This window comes from Oxyura jamaicensis, chromosome 5, assembly GCF_011077185.1.
Source record: "Oxyura jamaicensis isolate SHBP4307 breed ruddy duck chromosome 5, BPBGC_Ojam_1.0, whole genome shotgun sequence".
Classification (NCBI taxonomy): Eukaryota; Metazoa; Chordata; class Aves; order Anseriformes; family Anatidae; genus Oxyura; species Oxyura jamaicensis.
The window spans coordinates 25,650,352-25,668,165 of NC_048897.1; the positions used below are offsets into that span (position 1 = coordinate 25,650,352).

At 41.9% G+C, this 17,814-nt stretch overlaps 1 protein-coding gene across 2 annotated transcripts in view; it reads left to right on the forward strand.

Moving 5' to 3' along the window:
- Window positions 1-768: 768 nt before the first annotated feature.
- The window catches only part of LRP5 (LDL receptor related protein 5), a 147,994-nt gene continuing 130,948 nt past the window's right edge, over window positions 769-17,814 (forward strand). Inside the window, exon 1 of one of the 2 annotated variants that reach the window (XM_035327505.1) lies at window positions 769-1,031. In XM_035327505.1, coding sequence (XP_035183396.1) covers window positions 941-1,031 — 91 coding nt within the window. In that variant the 5' untranslated portion in view covers window positions 769-940. The remainder of the gene's footprint in view (window positions 1,032-17,814) is intronic. The other variant, XM_035327507.1, reaches the window with a different exon arrangement.

The window sequence follows — 17,814 nt, forward strand, 5'->3', positions numbered from 1 at the left end:
CTGCAGTTTACGCCTGTGAATAGTTCTGTAGGGTGGCTGCATGGCTCCAATTGGTCACCAATGGATCTTTCTAGTCTCAACAGTTCTTCTTATGGCAGGTACCTTCCTTCGGAAAATGTGTTCTCTGTTGAAATTTCTGTCTAAATCCAGCCAGAGCCATCTTTATCTCTTTCAGCTTCTACTTTTGTATAACACGTTTCTGCCCCTTTCTTGTTGGTAATGTGTTTATATGATCAGGGAGCACATTTAATGGGGAAAAGCCACAAAATGTTGCTGAGAAGTACCTTTCTTTGAGAAGTAAGGTAGATGAGAAGGGTTTTCAGAAAATGTTTTGGTGAGAAGATGATAAAGGAAAATTCCCCCTCATAGAAGCAGGCACCCACCTTTTTTCCTGGAGACAGGTAAAGGAATGCGCATCTGCACTCCGAACTTCTACACCAGTTGCAGAAACGTTTCTTTTTAAACATGGTGCAAGCAACTTTTCCTGACCCTTCCTGTGTCCCCCTTGCAACCTCCCGGCTGGTTTTAGAATAAGTGTTCCAGAAAGAACAGGGAAAGAGGAAGGAGGGAAGGAGACGGGAAGAAAAGGGAAGAAGGAAGGAAAAAGTAGAGAAGAAGGAAGAAAAGAAGAATGGAAGAAAACACCCTTAACTCCCCCACCAGCAGTCTCAAAGAAAGAACCGCCCCAACAACCCCCCCAGAGCCAGGCGTCCCCCGCATCCACGGGCTCGGGGCCTGGGCCGCTCCCCCCGGCGTGGGGCGGCCGGGCTCGGGGCTCCTCCCCGGGTGCGAGCAGGAGGAGGCGGAGGAGGAGAAGGAGGAGGAGGAGGAGGGTCGTCTCCAGCGCCTCCCCCCTTGCCCGCCTCCCTCCCCGCCGAGCGCAGCGCCCCGAGCATGGAGCCTGCCTGAGACGCTCCGGCGGCTGCTGCTGCGGCACAACATGGAGGCGGCGGGGCCGCCGCCGCTCCTGCTGCTGCTGCTGCGCCTCCTGGCCGCCTCCCTGCTTCGCTGCCAGCCCGGCCCGGCCGGGGGTGAGTTCTTCTGGGCGCCGCGGGGCCCGTGGGGGCGGCGGTGGGGGGGAGCCTCAGCCCCTTTTGTTGTAGGACTTAGCCAAACTTATCCCCCCCCGGCCCCCCCGGGATGTGGACGGGATGGGGTGAATGGGGGAGAGGGGGTTTTGGTGGGGGGTACGTGGACGGGATTTGGTGTGAGAGGGGTTTTGGTGGGGGGGTGCTTGTGCCACGGGTTGCTATTCCTGCTCTTAACCCCTCTTTGCTCCCCCTGAAGGCACGTGTGTGGTGGGGAGGGGGGGGGCTTCTTTCTGCACCCCCTCGGGACACGTCCTTGGGGTCCGAGGGTATTTGCCCCCCCCCGGGGCAGAGGGGGGGAACTCTGGTGAACTTGTAGGGTTGCAAAACAAAACAACAAAAAAAACCCACAAAAGTCGTGCTCCCAGAAAAAAACTCCAACCCACCCTGCGCCGTGCTTCTTCCGCGGTCCCAGCCGCGGATTTCTGCGGGGTTTGGGGAAGCTGGTGTCGGGTGTCGCTCCCAGGCGGAATCAAACCTCTTGGCACGGCTGCCAAAGGGGGTGGGAGGAAGGCGAGGGCCCCCCCGCACTCCCCCCGGCTCCGTTTGTCAGGCTGTGGGCGGGCCGGGGGGCTGCCACGCGTGGGCCCCGGCTCTGCCGAGCCCGGTTTGCTTCCCCGTTGCGACCCAGCTTGCTGACCTGGGCACCCAGGTTGCTGGTACCTTGCTCTTTGCAGTGATCCACAACGCTACTTTGAAGTAAAAGTGCTCCCACTTTAAAAAAAAAAAAAAAAAAAAAAAAAAAAAAGCTAATATATATATGTAGATAAACGAAGGCTGTGTTCTGTCCGCAACATCCCTGGGGAAGGGTCTGGGAGTTGTTTCTTTCCTCTCCTTTTTCTCGCTGCTTCAGTCCCGCGTTCGTAACATCCTCTGCTAGGAGACTTCTGGCTTCTTGCTGCTGCATCTGGCCCTCCTGGATCCATCAGCTCCCTTGGATCCATCACCTGAGCGCTTTAGCAAGCTGAAGCCTAATTGTTGCAATTTCCTAGGCAGTTTAGAAAACTCGGCAGCGCGGCCAAAGCTGGCAGAACATCACCTCAGGGCCTTTTTTATTAGGCCACCCACCTTTAGAAACCATCTGTAATTATTAGAACTGTCATTTAGAGCAGGAGAACTGACCGTTTTCTGCTGGCATTGTTGCTCGCTGTCTTTAGTTGGAACTGTAGGCAGGTGTATGCTGTGCCTTGCTTATTCTGCCATAATTATAGGAAAAAGATGTCCTTTCCATCTCGGACTTCACCTTCTCTATCTAGACACATCACCCTGGTCTTTTAAAAATGTTTCAGAAAACCTGAAGTGTGACTTGTTCCATTCTGAGCATTGCTGTTTGTGTAAAGATGTTCAAGTTCCTACTTGAGTGAATTCAGCTATGTAGCCTTAGAAAAGGGGGGAAAAATTAACTTCTAGGGAGTCTGAAATGGTGAGAGAACAGGCTGATAGTGCTTCTCGAGGGTGTCCACACATTTGTCGATGTTACAGACTCTAATCAAAAGGAGAATTTTAAAAAAGGAGATAAGTTTGCTTTTGGAACTTTTAGGGAAGAAATGTAATGCAGTTTACAGTAAAACTAAAAAGTATGTTGTAACTTGAAGGTTGGATGTGATTCACCTCATATTAGAGCCAGTGATTCTTTTAATATAGTATATATTCTGTATCAACAGTCGCTGTCCTGAAAAATGTGTGGAAAAACTCCTCTACAAATGTGCTGGTTTTTAGCAATTAGCTGAAGAGTCTTGGTTATAAATCTTAGTGACATTGCTTTTGTTCTGAGTACTTAGTAGGAAGGTATGTGATTCTTTGTTAGGTTGGTCTAGATGGTGCTTTTAAGGACAGCTCATCTGTCCTTCTGGAAGGAGCATGAATACACTATGAGGGGCTCCCCACATTTTCAGTTGAGTAGTCTTGGTTATCAGTATGTTCTGTATTTGTAGACTGCAAAATGTCAGAGAGGTGTAATATGTCCTGTATTTCCACCTTCCAGACATGTTCATAAAGCTGTGATTCCTCCAAGTTTGAAGAATTACAGCGTGTTTTTCATGCATGTGAGACAGACCAGCTGTAAACAATCTGAAGAGGCTCGTGCTTTCTGTTTCCATTCCTGAGAATTGAAGCAGATGCCTGACTTTGAGGGACTTTTACCTCTTGAAATTATTTTGATGTGCTTATCTTACAAATATGTAAATAGATCTCTGCAAGGTGGGGGATGTGTTGGAACTTCTCTAGTGTTAAAGCTTCTGCTAAGTTTAGCGTGTTATAATAGATTCTGAATACTTTGGCCATGAAATAATTTTTGCTGTGGAGTAATGTCCTTGCTCTGTATGTGGTCTTGTCAGGAGTGGTGTTATTTATGTGGCTTGAAATAGCGATAGTCAAGATGTGTGTTATAATGGACTCTTTTCACCGAGGTGAGATAAAATGATCATTGCATTTAGCACTTCCTTGAAGGGGGTTTCATATGCCTACTGTAGTATTCAGGAACAGGATAACTATGGCAATTACATTTTTTTGTTTTTTTCCTGAAAATATTTTAAATTCTGAATGCTTGATACTGTATAGCAGATGTGTGGCTCTTGAAACCTAAAAGCATTTGAAATCTTGCTAAAAAGTTATCATAAAGAGAGAATTGTTCTTTCTTAAACTCATAGGAGCTTGGTTAGCTGTTGTTTGTGGTATACTAGAATGCTTGACAAAATTGTGAGACTATATCATAATTTTCTTTAATGGAATGATTATTTGCTGAATGTTAAGAAATGCAAGATAAGGAAAGCTGAACAGAGAAGTGTGGGGGTGATTTACAAAAGTTTGAAGCCAGGGATGCAGTGTGAAATAAAAAGTGCAGTTCAGCACAGCACTAAGATGGCTTTTAATTCATAGCGCTTTTCTTGAGATAAGCTGAAAGTAATGAAACTTATCACTCTGCTTAAGAGAACGCAGCAAGATAGAACATGTGCTACTTTTATGATGAGGGAATGTGCTACGTAGGAGTCCCTACAACTTCAGAGCCGTTTCAGTCAGTCTGTCGCTGGTTTCGGGAGCTATTTTCTTAGTAGCTACTACTAGCATGGTGTGAGGGTCTGTCACAAATTACGGTCATTAGTCCGCTGAACTAGTGAAGAAATGCTGGAACTTCAAACTAACTATGAAGTTTAAATTCATGTTCTCAGCACTGCTGCTTCTCTCCAAACACAAAGGTTTCACTCTCTTTTTGGTATGGTGTTTGAATTAATTCATTAGTTCTGGATGCTTTAAATTTACTCTTATGGTAGATGTTTACATAATACATATATCAGTTTGACACACAAGGTTAATACTGTAGAAGAGTGTGAATGTATTTCATCAAAATTTGACCAGTAATGTAAAGTTAAAAGCAGTTGTCCTCTATTTGTCAAAGCATAAACAATAATAATAAATCACTCTTCATGATGTTCAGAAATAGCTTTAGTGACACCAGTTCCATTTGTTTAGTTTCATATTAGGTCTGTATTTTTTGTGAACATAGTGTATTGTATGAAAGCAACCTGCCTTGTTGAGGTTGAGAACACTAGGTTTAGATCTATTGTTAGGAAGAAGCTGCACGTTGTAGGTAACATTTTTTTTTTGAAGAAACCGTCTTATTTTTCCCCTTACATCTTTAACCTGAGAGCTATTAAACATTCAAAATATTTGACTTTTTTTTCAGTACAGAATCTCTTCTGCGAGTTGATATGGCTGAGAAAAAGCACAGTATTGAGAATACTTGAAGGAAATTGTTATTTTTTGCTTGGGATCTCTGTGAAGAACTCAAATAGGTATCAACCTGATCCTTGAGAGATGAGTGGGAGTGGAATAAGTATCCTCCAAGTTTATGGCATAGGCCAGCAGCAATGCAATTCTACTAAGCACAGTAGAGTTGGTGTTTCATTTAGAAATTTGAGGCAAGTGGATTGTTTTCCTGTTTCATTACGTTGTTTTCTGTCAGAATGTGCCCAGCAACACTGCGAGTTCACTTAGGGCATGACCAAGTAATGAGAATATAGGCTGGGGACGCTGGCTGGCCAAAGCCCTGTGCTGTTTGGATACTTGGGATGTTGTGAAGAAGTCAAAGATGTACCATCTGACAGTACACATCTGGGACTTCCAAACTAGAAAAACACTTCTGGAGAGCCCTACGCTTGTTAAGTTAGGCCGTGGAATGTATCCTAATAGAGTTAAGGGATATTTTGAGCAGTGTTTGAGATTGTGGGTGATTAAACTGTTGTCGTGAGAGGAAGAGAGAAAATTGGAAGTATGCCCCAGAGGGTATTGTTCAGTACAGTTTTTCGTTAGGAGCTTATGGGCCAACAATTCTTTTAGTTCCTTCTCTCTCTTGGAAAAAATAGAATATGGAACTCACCAGTGTTTCATCTCTGCGGTTTCTGCTTGCTGAAGAATAGATGGAAACTATCTGTCAAGCCACAAACTTCTACTGAGATGTTCCAAGGAGTTTAAGGAATGGGTGATGTATTGGTGAGGGTGCTGAGGGTCCATGTAATAAACAGGATTTTTAATTTAGCTGTTGATTGCTCTGCTCTTTCTTAAGTTGTGCTTTACCTGCCAGGACAGGCAGATGTAAGGTTGTTGTTTTATATTAATTGTAAATCCATGGGTGACTTTTGCAAGGATACAAGTAAATTCACACGCTAAGATTAAATTGGTTAGTTTGTTGTGAATAATAAAATGGTTAAAGCAACCAAAATGACTTTTAAACAATTTCTGTGATAGTGTTGCATTAAATTAGCTGAAAGGGGACAGTCTTACATTCAGGCAGGCCTGCTGGTAATAAGAATATATCAAACAATATTTAAAAATATATCACGAGCTACAGGTATTGTTACATTTCTCACAGGTTTCAGTTCCCAGCAAGTTCCCAGTGCAGTGGTGAATGGTCTGAGACAACCAAATATTGTTATATGTATTTAAAAGTGCCCCTGCTTAATAATACAGTTTTTGAATACCATTTGGCACTTTGGGTTTCTGAAGTGCATTAGATAATTCTGAATATTCTGCTAGCATAGCATCCATTATTTATCTTTAATACATAAGGAAATCGAGCTTTCCCAGTATAATTCATCTGGGGGTTCTGTTCTTTTGTTCATAGAGGACCACCACTGGCTTGAGTTTTGTCTGAGGCAGCTGACTCGTGGTTTATGTAGCTCCATTAGGCTCAATATTTAATAACTTTTTTGTGGTGATTTCAGAGGTTCCCTGCTGCCCTTTCTTTAGGTTGTCATGAGTTTATGTTGACGTTAATTTCAGTGTTGTTGCATTAAATCTGATTCATTAATCTAAACATTCTTTTTGCAAGTGACTTACTACATACGATAATAAAGGTGATAAATTAGCCTTGAGGGACTCTAGATACTCAGTCTGTGAGAATAGGTTCAATCTGAAGTAGGAGGTGCCTGCAAGTGAAGACAGAAGCTTGGCCTCTTCTTTCTGTGATGTTTGAGGTGTGTTTTTTTTATTATTATTTATTAAAAAAAAAAAAAAGCCAGAGTGCGAAGAAAACATTGTCTACATAGTGTTTCCAAACCTCTTGGCTGTTGAGGAAGGTTTGCTGATTGAGTGGACCTGCTGAGTTAGTTTCTTTTTTTGTGTGTGTATGTTTGGGGTCCAGATAACATCTACAAAATCATGTTTTAGTGATGCTTATTTCTTTTCTACTGTTCTGTGCTGTTTTAACTAAACCAAAGAGAAAAGGAGTGGAGAATGTGAGAAAATTTGATGGTACCGTGCTGCTATAACTTATGAAATTTTGAGATGTCATTTTAGAACTTCTACAGGATGTTGTATTGAGAGTTTGTCTTCAGTCCTGTGCTCCAGGTTTTGAATTAGGCACAAGTTGTGCTGAATGGCAGGAATCCACGTAAATCCTTATCAATAACTTCAACGTACCTTCTGTGCAGATTTCAGTTTCACTTGGATTCGATTCATGAATACTTTGTCTAGTACTTGTACTTCTATTGATTTTCATTTTTCATGAGCACCTTCTTTCTGGTTGTTGTTGTTGCTCGTTTGTCCCAAATTAAAACTCCCCCAGCTGGAATTCAGAGGGTAGAAAAATGCTCAGAAGACCAGAAATGTAATTCAAAGTTATTTTTTATGCAAAATTTCATGCTATAGAGTATGGCTGTCAGGAAGGTTGTTTCCTGCAATATCATTGTAAATTGAGAGGAAAATGTAACCCTAAGCTTAACAGGTGTACTTGTCTTCATGTGAATTAAAAACAAACAAACAAAAACCAACATGAGTGCCTAGCTGACAATGTATCTTGTGGATTAGCCAAACAAATTGTCTTTGTGATAACTTGTATTGCTTCAAATTATCCAGTGCTATAGGATATCCTGACCTTAAACTTCTGTGCCCATGTACTCCACTGCATGCCCCACTTCTGCCAGGCTGTTTTCTCCAGGTGGTTCTTAAAGACGTGGGTTTGACCTTGCTGTGAGAGAAAAGGCAAAAAAAAAAAAGTGAACTTTCTGTGACAGTGGTGTTCTACAGTACCACATTTTACGTTGTTGCATGCTGCTGGAGGAAGGAGCTGGGCTGTGCCTGCTGTGGGTGTTTTGCAGGTTTCCTTCCCTGGTGCATCTCTGTGAGCTTTCTACCTTTCTGGAGTAGCTGGCATATGCCACCTAAAGCTTAATTTCTTTGTAGCATGTTGTATTTCTTTTTAGACATCTGTATTTGTATCTGTTTTTTCCTTTCATTATAAAGGAATTTAAAAAGCAAGAGTTTGGCTTTTGGATAACAAGCTGTCTGATGATGGTGAATAATTCAGAAGGAATGGAAGGTTATGAGATTTATTACCTGATGTGTAACTATAGGGGATGTCTGCATAATATACTTAAGCTAAAAGTGCTAAGACAGAACATTAATACAGAAGCCAGAATGCTGTTTCGTTAACTTTTTAAAAGAGCAGAATTTAAATAAAAAAAAAAAAATGAATCCTTTGTTTTATAGACAGTGTCACCTCTGACCACTGAATCATAAATTACCCAGTGTAATTCGTTGCAATTGATATGCATTTATTGTGCAAATTTTGCCTTGGTTTAAAGTTGCTTTGGAGGCTTTCTTTCATTTACATAACTGTAGTTATGTCAGGCAAAGTGTGGCCTATTTATGAATTTGAACCCATTTAAAGAAGGTCACTCAGGCCACAGAATTACCTGTTTTCTCTATCACACTTCAGTTTCATTTTAGTCATTGAAAATTTTCTGATTCTGGATCAATTGAGAAGTTCAGATTAGAGCTGTCTGCCTACATCAAAGAATTTTGATGCAATTTCTCATATAAATAGTGTTTTTTTTTGTTTTTTTCTTTAGATTTTTCTCGTTGCTTCCTCTGCTTGAGCATTGGAAGCTTGAAGTGTGTATTCAAACCTTTTTTTTTTAGGGGAAAATGCATTAACATCAGAAAACGGTATTGGTAACTTACCTGGATGTGTGTTTTGCAAAATCTGTGAAGGCAAATTAAACTGCTGTGTTAGAGTTCACATTCCCAAGTCAGAGCCAAGAGGATGAAAATGCACATGGGCAGCATTTTCCATATAGAGGGTCTACACAGCTGTGGATGGTTTAAAAAAGATAAATCTCTACATTTTCTGAGTCTTCAATAGTTGAGTGAAAGAAATCTGTACTATGGAGAATTTTTGTCTGTCTGGGTTTTCACAGCTTGTTTTTACCATCTGGATAAAGCTAAGACTTACTTATCCATGCTCTAAAACTCAGTTTGCAGGTGTTCAAGCGCTAGAAAGTATATACTCAGAAACAGTTCAACATCTGGACCGATTTAGGCAAACTGCATGGTGAGATTTAGGTCGGCTGTGGCTATTGCAGGCAAAACCATAGTGAAGCCTCAATAAACTGAACTTGGATCATTTGCAAGTCTTTCCCTTTTGCCTTTCTCAAAACCTGCATGAACCTGGATCTTCATCTCATCAAAACTTTCTTTATAAACCCCTTCCACCCCACCCCAAACCACAAAGCCCTGCTACACTAGATGGCAGCTCTTAGTTGAGAACTTGTGTACAGAAGGAGAATGTTTTCTATGATGCCATTAAAAGCTGTGTTTTTCAATTGCAAAAGTCAGTGATGGGGACTACGAGAAGAAACAATGTATGCCATAAGGAGACAGGAAATATTCCTGGAGATATTTTATTTTATTTTTGAACAGAGTAAATCAAACTCTAAGGGAGATGAAAATCTTGGTCAATATTGTAGCTAATGATGTGACTGGGAGAAACGCACACAGAACAGCAAAATTTAAGTGAGCATTGGATAATATTTGCAGTAAATACACCACTGTCGGGAGGTGTTACAGAAGAGTTGCAGACAAACAACTGCAAGAGTGAGCTCTGTAGCTTGCCTGCAGAACTAAGGCGTACCATTTGAACTTTGAATTGTGTGCTCTCAGGAGAAGGACCTGGGGGTGTTGGTTAATGAGAGCTCAACGTGAACCAGCAAGGTGCACTTGCAGCTCAGAAAGCCTCCCGTACCCTGGGCTGCACCAAAAGCAGCATGTGCATCAGGGTGAGGGAGGGGGCTCTCCCCCTTTGCTCTGCTCTTGTGAAACCCCATCTGGAGCCCTGTGTTCAGCTCTGGGGCCTCTGATTTTAAGAAGGACATGAATATATTAGCCTGAGTCCACAGGAGGGCCATGAGGATGTTCAGAGGGCTGGAGAAGGAAAAGGCTGGCTGTGAAGAGAGGCTGAGGGAGCTGGGGTTGTTTGGCCTGGAGGAGAGAAGGCCTTGGGGAGACCTCACAGTGGCCTGCCAGTGCCTAAAGGGGGCTGCAGGAGAGCTGGGGAGAGACTCTTTATCAGGGGATGTGGTGATAGGACAAGGGGTAGTGGTTTTAAATTAACGGAGGGTAGGTTTAGATTAGCTGTAAGGAAGAAATTCTTCAGTCAGGGTGGTGAGGTCCTGGCGCAGGCTGCCCGCAGAAGCTGTGGCTGCCCCATGCCTGAAGGTGTTCAAAGCCAGGCTGGATGGGGCTAGGGGCAGCCTGGGCTGGTGGGAGGTGTCCCTGCCCATGGCAGGGGGTTGGAACTGGATGGGCTGTAAGGTCCCTTGCCCAAACCGTTTTATCATTGAAACTTAGTGAGTATCTGAACAGTTTGCCTCTAGGTCTTAGTTGCCTGATACACTTTGACAAACACTGCAGATGGTTAGTCTTCTCAGAGGAATTGCTGTCTGTTAGTGGCCAAAGATGCGATAAACACTGTGATTAATTCTCTCTCTCAAGTGTTTTTCATGTCTCTTAATTTCCACTGGTCACTACCGTCACATCTGACTGCAAGCAAAAATGAAATGCTCAGCTCCAAAGACTTTTACTTTAAAGGGCAGGGAGTTGGCCATGAAGTTACTGCAGCTACTTCAGAACTTCCCTTCTGCTGTCAAAGCAGTAGAAGCCAACATGTTTGCTGGGGGTGAGGGGCGGTAATCCTTCTATTTGAAGGAATCCCAAATGGTTGTGACAAAACGCATGTGTCGGATGCCTGTTAACACAGAGGTCATTCTGCTGTTTGCAAATTTCAGTGTTTTAAAGAGCCTTCAAGACATTTGTGGAAAGTGAACATGTTTTGCTTGAGCCAGAGGACTGGAAAATGCTTGAATTTTGTTTACTGACTAGTAGTTACTCAGAGTTGAAATGTGCTACCAAATAACTTAATTCCCCAGAGCAGAGACAGATTTGCTCATAGTTCACGGAAGTGCTGACATAGGCAGAAGAAATCTCTTACAAGGTTCTGGCAAGCTAATGGTGAAGAACGTACGTGGGGAAGCGTGTGAGATGTTTGAGAGGGGAATGCATTCCCTATATGTATGTGTGAGTGTGTGTACAATATGTATGTTTTTATGTGCTTAAATACTTGATTAACCAGTTTCTCCTGCTCTGTTTTTTTTTCCCCTGCATTCTAATGTTTGTGTTATTCAATAACCTTCCATTTCTAAGGGGAAAAAATACTTTTTTGTGTAGACTTCAACTTCATGTTTTTATATGGGATTTTAAGGAGAAAGGTTTCACAGTTGCTAGGTGTTGCACTGGAATTCAGTACACCTGGGTTTCTTCTTGGTATTGTTACTGAAGTATGCCCTTGTGTCTGTGAACTCCAGCGTTTCATCTTAGAAAAGGTGACAGCGATATGTAAATGATCTCTCTGAATGCATCTTGCCATGCTTTACACAAGAAGCACCTCGGAGTAATCTTCTACTATACCAATGCTTTTTAAATAATGTTCTAGTAATAAACCTGCTCTATTTGACTGCGTTGTATTAGTCTCTCAGTAAATGATATTTCATTAGAGGAAAATGAAGCTGCAAGGTAGCAGAACAATAGGGAAACTGTCCCTGAAAAGGTAGGAAGATGTGTTTTATTAATCAGAATTGTATACCTGATCAATTTTGTGCAGCTAAATCTTTGATCTTGCATAACCAACACTTTCCAAACCTTTTTTGGTCTTTATTTTATAATTTCAGTATTTATTTTATATTATTTATTATTTATTTTATAATTTCTACATGGTGCATCTTTCTCCTGTGTTGGTAGTGTTTCTTCTTAGCTTGTAAGCTCTTCTAGGCAGGAATCTTCTGTATGATTTTTCTTTTTACCTGGTTGCTTTCTGCTTTTTTTCCCACTGTCTGAAGAACCACGATTGCTAAAGGCTGTAATGTGTGTAGGTGTGTAATTAAAAACAGTGGTCAAGAGAGCTCTTGGAAACTTGTTGGGTTACTTCTCTAAGTAGGATGATGAGACAGCATCATTGAATGGAAGAAAAACAAAACAAAAAACCACCACCCTCCTTTTTCTGGCAGCTTGAGGAGACTGCTTGCTGTCTCCTTAGCATGTGGTTCTGCTAACATTGTCTGCCCATGGTAGAATTGGTAAAAATGGAGAAGCTGCAACTTTCATTTGAGGATTGCTGTTTGACGTTCAGCCTTGTGCACAATGGAGAGAAGATGAGTAGGTAGAAGTACTTCACATTTCTGACCTCTGTTCCAAATCGTCTCTCAACATGCGCGGTCCAAATTAAGGTCTTCATTGTTATCTGCAAAAGATTTAAGTGATCGAGGATTAATTTACCTTGGGGATTATCACCTCAACACATCCAGCCCTTCTCTATACTGCTATAATAATTACAGCTCATGGAAAATAACTCTGGCTGCTGCTCCCCAGGGTGTGGAACTCCTGGCATCTGGAGATAGAGCACATCTGGCGCTGGTCCTCAGAGGCACAACTCAGTCAGCCAGAGCTTCAGAGCTTATTGCATGTGGGGAATGATGCAAGTGACATGTTTTCTCTGAACAATGGCTATGGGATCTTTGTAAGCATTGGCCTCTCGCCTGGTTATCCTGATTTTTTTTTTTTTTCCTGAGGAAGTCTGTGTGCAGTGAGGGAGGATGTGGAGCAGTGTTAAGTTTTTGATACAGCCAGCTCAGTACCTCCAGCCATATTCACTCCTTGGGACTGTAGTTCTTACATATGCAGAAAGTGTGAGTAAAGGCTCTGGGCCCATCCAGAAGGCAGCTGGGAGATCTTGGTAAAGATTCTGGTGTGCGTTTGTGTTTTCCTGATTCTGAGGGTTTTGTGGGGTCAGTGTTGTAGGGACATGGAGTTTTCTTTTTAAAGTTGTATACTGTAGTATGCAACTTTGAGGAATGTGCTTGGGACCTGTTTGTATGGAATATGAGGCTTTCGTAGGGTAGCAAAATGTATTCGAGATGGAATATGCATTCAAAATTTAATAGCTGATGCAGAATAAATTCCCCAGTAATGCTTTTAGTTTAGAATGGTTTCCTTACAAAGCTCTGTTTAACAATACTTTATTGTAATTCTTTCTTAGCATTAGCCTTGGAGCTTGTTTCTGCCTACAGGAATTGGGGCTGTATAACAGATTCATTTATTAAATCTGAGCATCTTCTGGTCACATCACGATATAAACTGATTCATTAGCATCGTTGTCTATAACATAACACCTGTCCATATGATTTTTGACAGCCTGTTAATACCCTCTTGTTGATGAATGCTAGTTTGTGAGGGAGGATGCCTTCTTCTATGTATCTCTTCTCTTAACACAATGCTAAGAGCCTGCGAGAACATCTTTGGGGCTACGCAGCAAGAGAAGAGCGTCTGGCCATGTTTTGCTGAGGTTTGACACTTGTTTGTCATTGGTAGGGGTAGATGGGAGGACTGCTTGAGTGGACAGCAGAAACACTAATGCTTTGCTTTGGAGTCCATGCTGTGGGACAGGTACACAAAGCGGTGAACTAGTACGTGACATGCATTTGTTCTTCTACTTGCGATCTTTACTCTGTAATTGCTGCTGAATTCTCCAGCTCTTTCTCTTTACTATAGTTCCCCAGCTATTAATTGGGAAGAAGCTGCTTTAGACTGTCTTTTCTATGCTCATTTTGGGACTAGCAGCAGTTTTTTTTTTTTTTTTTTTTTTTTTTTTAATAATAAATAAAATCTTGGTGTGTTGGAAACAAAATGGCTTCAGGTCTCTTTTCCCTACTTACTGGGTGACTGTCATTGCAGTTGCAAACCACTGTGTTGACAGAACCTCATCATTGGCTCAGTAAAACTCGAGCGATTGAGAGTCTGTGTACCAGTGCTTAGGAAATGTCTTTGTGTGCTTAACAGAGTCTTGGGCATCACCAGGCACGTGGAGAGGTTGCAGGGATAAAAATACAACTTGACAGCTGCCGTGCTTAGGATTACACCTGTACACAATGCTTTGTCCTTTATAACTTGTCAGCTGCTTCATTGTGAGGCAGAAGTAATGTGTTGGATTCTACAAGAAGCTCCTTATTTTGTCTGGGAAGTTGAACTTTGAAAACTTTTTTTTTTTAACTGGAGTCTCAGCATGCAAGTATAGCGCATTCGGGCTCAGTGGGAGATGGGAAGCATTACGTGCACGTACTTAAGACTGTAAAAAGAAGCTTTAGCACTACTTTGTTGTTATAAAAGCTGAACTAATGTTGACTGTTTATAAAAAAAAAAAAAAAAAGGAGTTTGCAGGATTATTTTCCTATTTGAATATCAGCAGGACACAAAACCAATTACTGTGAATATTTGAGCAAGTCATGTTTGCCTAGCGAGCTGGGCAATGTTTCTGTCATTGAAAGTTTTAACTTTTTATCCAAGTTCAGTTTCAAAACTTTGGCTTCAGTCAGGAAGGTGAGGTGGCTGGGAAAAAATATTTTTATTTTTATTTTTACTTCTATTTTTGGTGTGGATGTCAATTGTATTATATGGCCAGAAGTGAGTGTTTTATTATCTTTGTTGAGAAAGACTTTTTGAAACGAGCAACGGCAATTTAAGTCCAGTCATAAATATTGCTTGTTCCTAAGAGGATGATTTTTCTGGAACATTAACAAATATATCAGCCTCCAGCAGATAGTCTTCTGTGCCTGACTTTCTCCAAGGTTCTGCTGAGCATATGCCAAATGTATAATCAGGCTCTCTGCAAGATGCTACAGATCTTCCAACTTCGATTCCACTTGTTGCATTGGCTTCAGCGATGCATTGCTAAAGCAGTAAAGTTTCCAAAACACTTCTCAGTGTCTGAAATGGCATGAACGTTCTAGTCCTGACAGTGGTAAATTCATGTTAAAAACCTGATCTTAAAGCAAGAATCCCTGAAACTTGTCTATTAGCAACTTCAAAGGCCATCTTTCTGTACAGTTGTAAAATTGGCACCAACAAAAAAGGCTGTGTTTAAATTGTACGCAGAACTTTACATGCAAGCCCCAAATAGCACAGAATTTGGATTATCTGCAATTTACAGTTCAGATATTTTTTCCTTCTTCCCTGATATTTAAATTGAATTCAACAAGTGCTTCTCAAGTTGCTTCCTAAATGCAGTAGTTTTGTTTGTTTATTTTAATAAACAATTGAATCAATATTTAGGCATAGATTACTGCAAATAGGGTTGCAACAGTGTCGTGACACTCAGTTGACTAATTTTGAATGTTCTAGACCCTACTGGGAACATTTTCTTAACTAACTGTGTTGCTTTAAGCCTGAGTGAAAAGGAATTTGATTGCAAAATCTGGCATAGTTTAGGAAGAGGCTGTTTCTAAAGGAGCGTTTTGTCCAGTGGTGCTAGTTTAAGCAGCACCCAGCTTCTGTACCGTGATCCATGCAGGGGCAGTACAAAAACGTGTGGTTGCATGGCAAATCAGATTTAGAGGACTGGTTGGGCTGAAAGTAACCTCCTGTTACAAACATTACCTGCTGGTTTGTGGGATGGTTTTTCCTTGCTAGTATTTTTTTGTTGTTGTTTTTGTTTTCCTCCTAACTTTCTTCCCCTTCTCTTTCTTTCCCCAGCCAAATCATTTTCCTGTACTGGTTCACAGGAACGTGATAGCATAACATACAGCTTATGATAGCTGGGGAGCTACTGGGTGAAAGGTAGCCACACATATCTAGGTATATTTGTCCTAGTTTTGGCTAGGAAAAGAGTTAGTTGCCTCTGTAGTAGCTGTTGTGGTGCTCTGTTTTGATGAAAAGGGTGGTGATAACATGCCGATATTGTTGCTGAGAAGTTTTTACATGGGCTCAAGGGCTCTTCTGAAAACTGGGGGGTAAAGAAAGAGGATGGAGAGGATGTTTGGAGTGATGGCATTTGTCTTCCCAAGCAACTGTTAGGCACAAGGAGCCCTGCTTTTCTGGAAGGGGCTGAACATCTGCTGCCAGTGGGAAGCAGTGAGTGAATTCCTGACTTTGCTTTGCTTGCATGTGGAGCTTTAGCTTTACCTAGTCATCTCCCTTTATCTCGCCCCCGTTTTCTTATTTCTACCCTTCTGATTCTTCCCCACATTCCACCATGGGAGGAGTGAGCGAGCAGCTGTGTGGTGCTGAGCTGCCTGCCGGTGTTACACTGCAATTATATTGAACGTCCCCAGACTGCAGGTGCTTCCTTCAGCCACCCAGCCTCTCCCCAACTGACTTTATTTCTTCAGTAACAGTGTGCTGTCTGACCAAGTCCCTGTAAACTAATGCAGAACATGGGTTTTAGGGAGAGTGGAGCATGTCTCTATTTGTACGCACATAGCAAAATCAGAGTACAGAAGTGTTCTACACCTTGTTTGCTCTGCAGCTGCAGCCATACAGCTGTGATGTGTTATGTTATGTTAGTGGTGTTGCAGTCCTGTGTTCAGCTCTGGAGCCCCCAACATAAGGACAGGAACCTGTTGGAGTGAGTCCAGAGAGGAAGCCATGAGGATGGTCAGGGGGCTGGAGCACCTCTCCTAGGAAGCCAGCCTGCAGGAGTGATCCTGGGGTGGTTCAGCCTGGAGAAGAGAAGGCTCTGGGGAGACCTCCCAGTACCTAAAGGGGGCTGCAGGAGAGCTGGGGAGGGACTCTTTGTCCTCTTTGTCAGAGTTCGGGTGGTTGGAAAGCAAAAGCCGTCCTTGGACTGTGAGTGCAGTCATGAAGCCATCCATCAGAAGTAGCGTTAACAAATACCTGCTTACCAGAGAGAGGGTCTGCTTTATGACACTGGGTAAAACATGATTTAAATCAATTTTTCTCTAGTCTAATAAAATTAGTGATAGTGCAAGATCAAGGATTTGATGGGTCTAACTTATTCAGCTTTGAAGGAAGGGTAATGCCACATGTTTCCATGCAATTCAGATGTTAAGCAGCCTATGATGTTTTGTTCTCTGTTCTTTTTTTTTTTTTTTTTTTTTTTAAATCTAAACTCAATGTGTTATTTTTGCAAGTCTTTAATTGTTTGTTCTGCACCTCATTAGCGACAAGAATAGCATCTTGGAGAATCTTCTAAGGAACACAGAAATGGAGCATGTGTTTGCATTTATAGCGTGATGTTATAGAGGGTTAATTGTATGGATTAACTGTTATGCAGGAGCAGATAGACGTTCTCTTCTTTGATGTTGTGTTGTTCTGTGGTGTGCTTGGACAATTACTGCATGAGACGAAACTTCTAGTTTGAAGGCTTCAACTTAAGTAGCCTTAAGAAATGTTTGGTGTCATTTGATGTCAAGTCTTACTACCAGATGAAGTGTATACACACACGCACACACAATTTATATATATATATAAAGATAGTAGGCATTCTAGGGTTTCATAAAGGAGGCAACATAATGCTGGAATCAGCAGAGCACATGCTCTTGAGAGATTTTAGATACCCTAACTGCCTCCAAGTAAAACATAAGATGTTTTTCATGTGTTGAGAACAGAGAGGAAATAAAATGCATTTTCTTGCTTCAGTGCCTTGTGGTGCAATTATTAAGAAGAGGAAGTGGCCTGATTGTGATGACTTTAGAGTTACTGGTTCCTCAGTGACTTGTAGAAAACGAGTTGGTGGTTCTGAATCTCATTCCTGCTGAATCGGTAGGTGTTGCTCACAGTGCTGCTGTATTGTACAAGTAGTAGTAACAGCAAAGGGAACAACAACTACAACAAACAAAAACACCCAACCTGACTTGTCCTTGAAAGTGATTGACTTGTCACCTAGCTGAGGTCTGTTAATAGCAAGGTTGGCCCGCATTGCACGTGGTAATTACTAGAAGACTGACATAAACAGGGAATTCAGTGTTTCAAGTCCACTTACTAAAGGAGAAAGAAATCTTCATTTCTTTTTAAATCGTAATTGATGGATTTTTGCACTCGATGAGCTTGATAAGGGAGTTACTCCTTTTCACTTTGTACTGCTTTTGCTCTTCGTGTAATGTTGCAG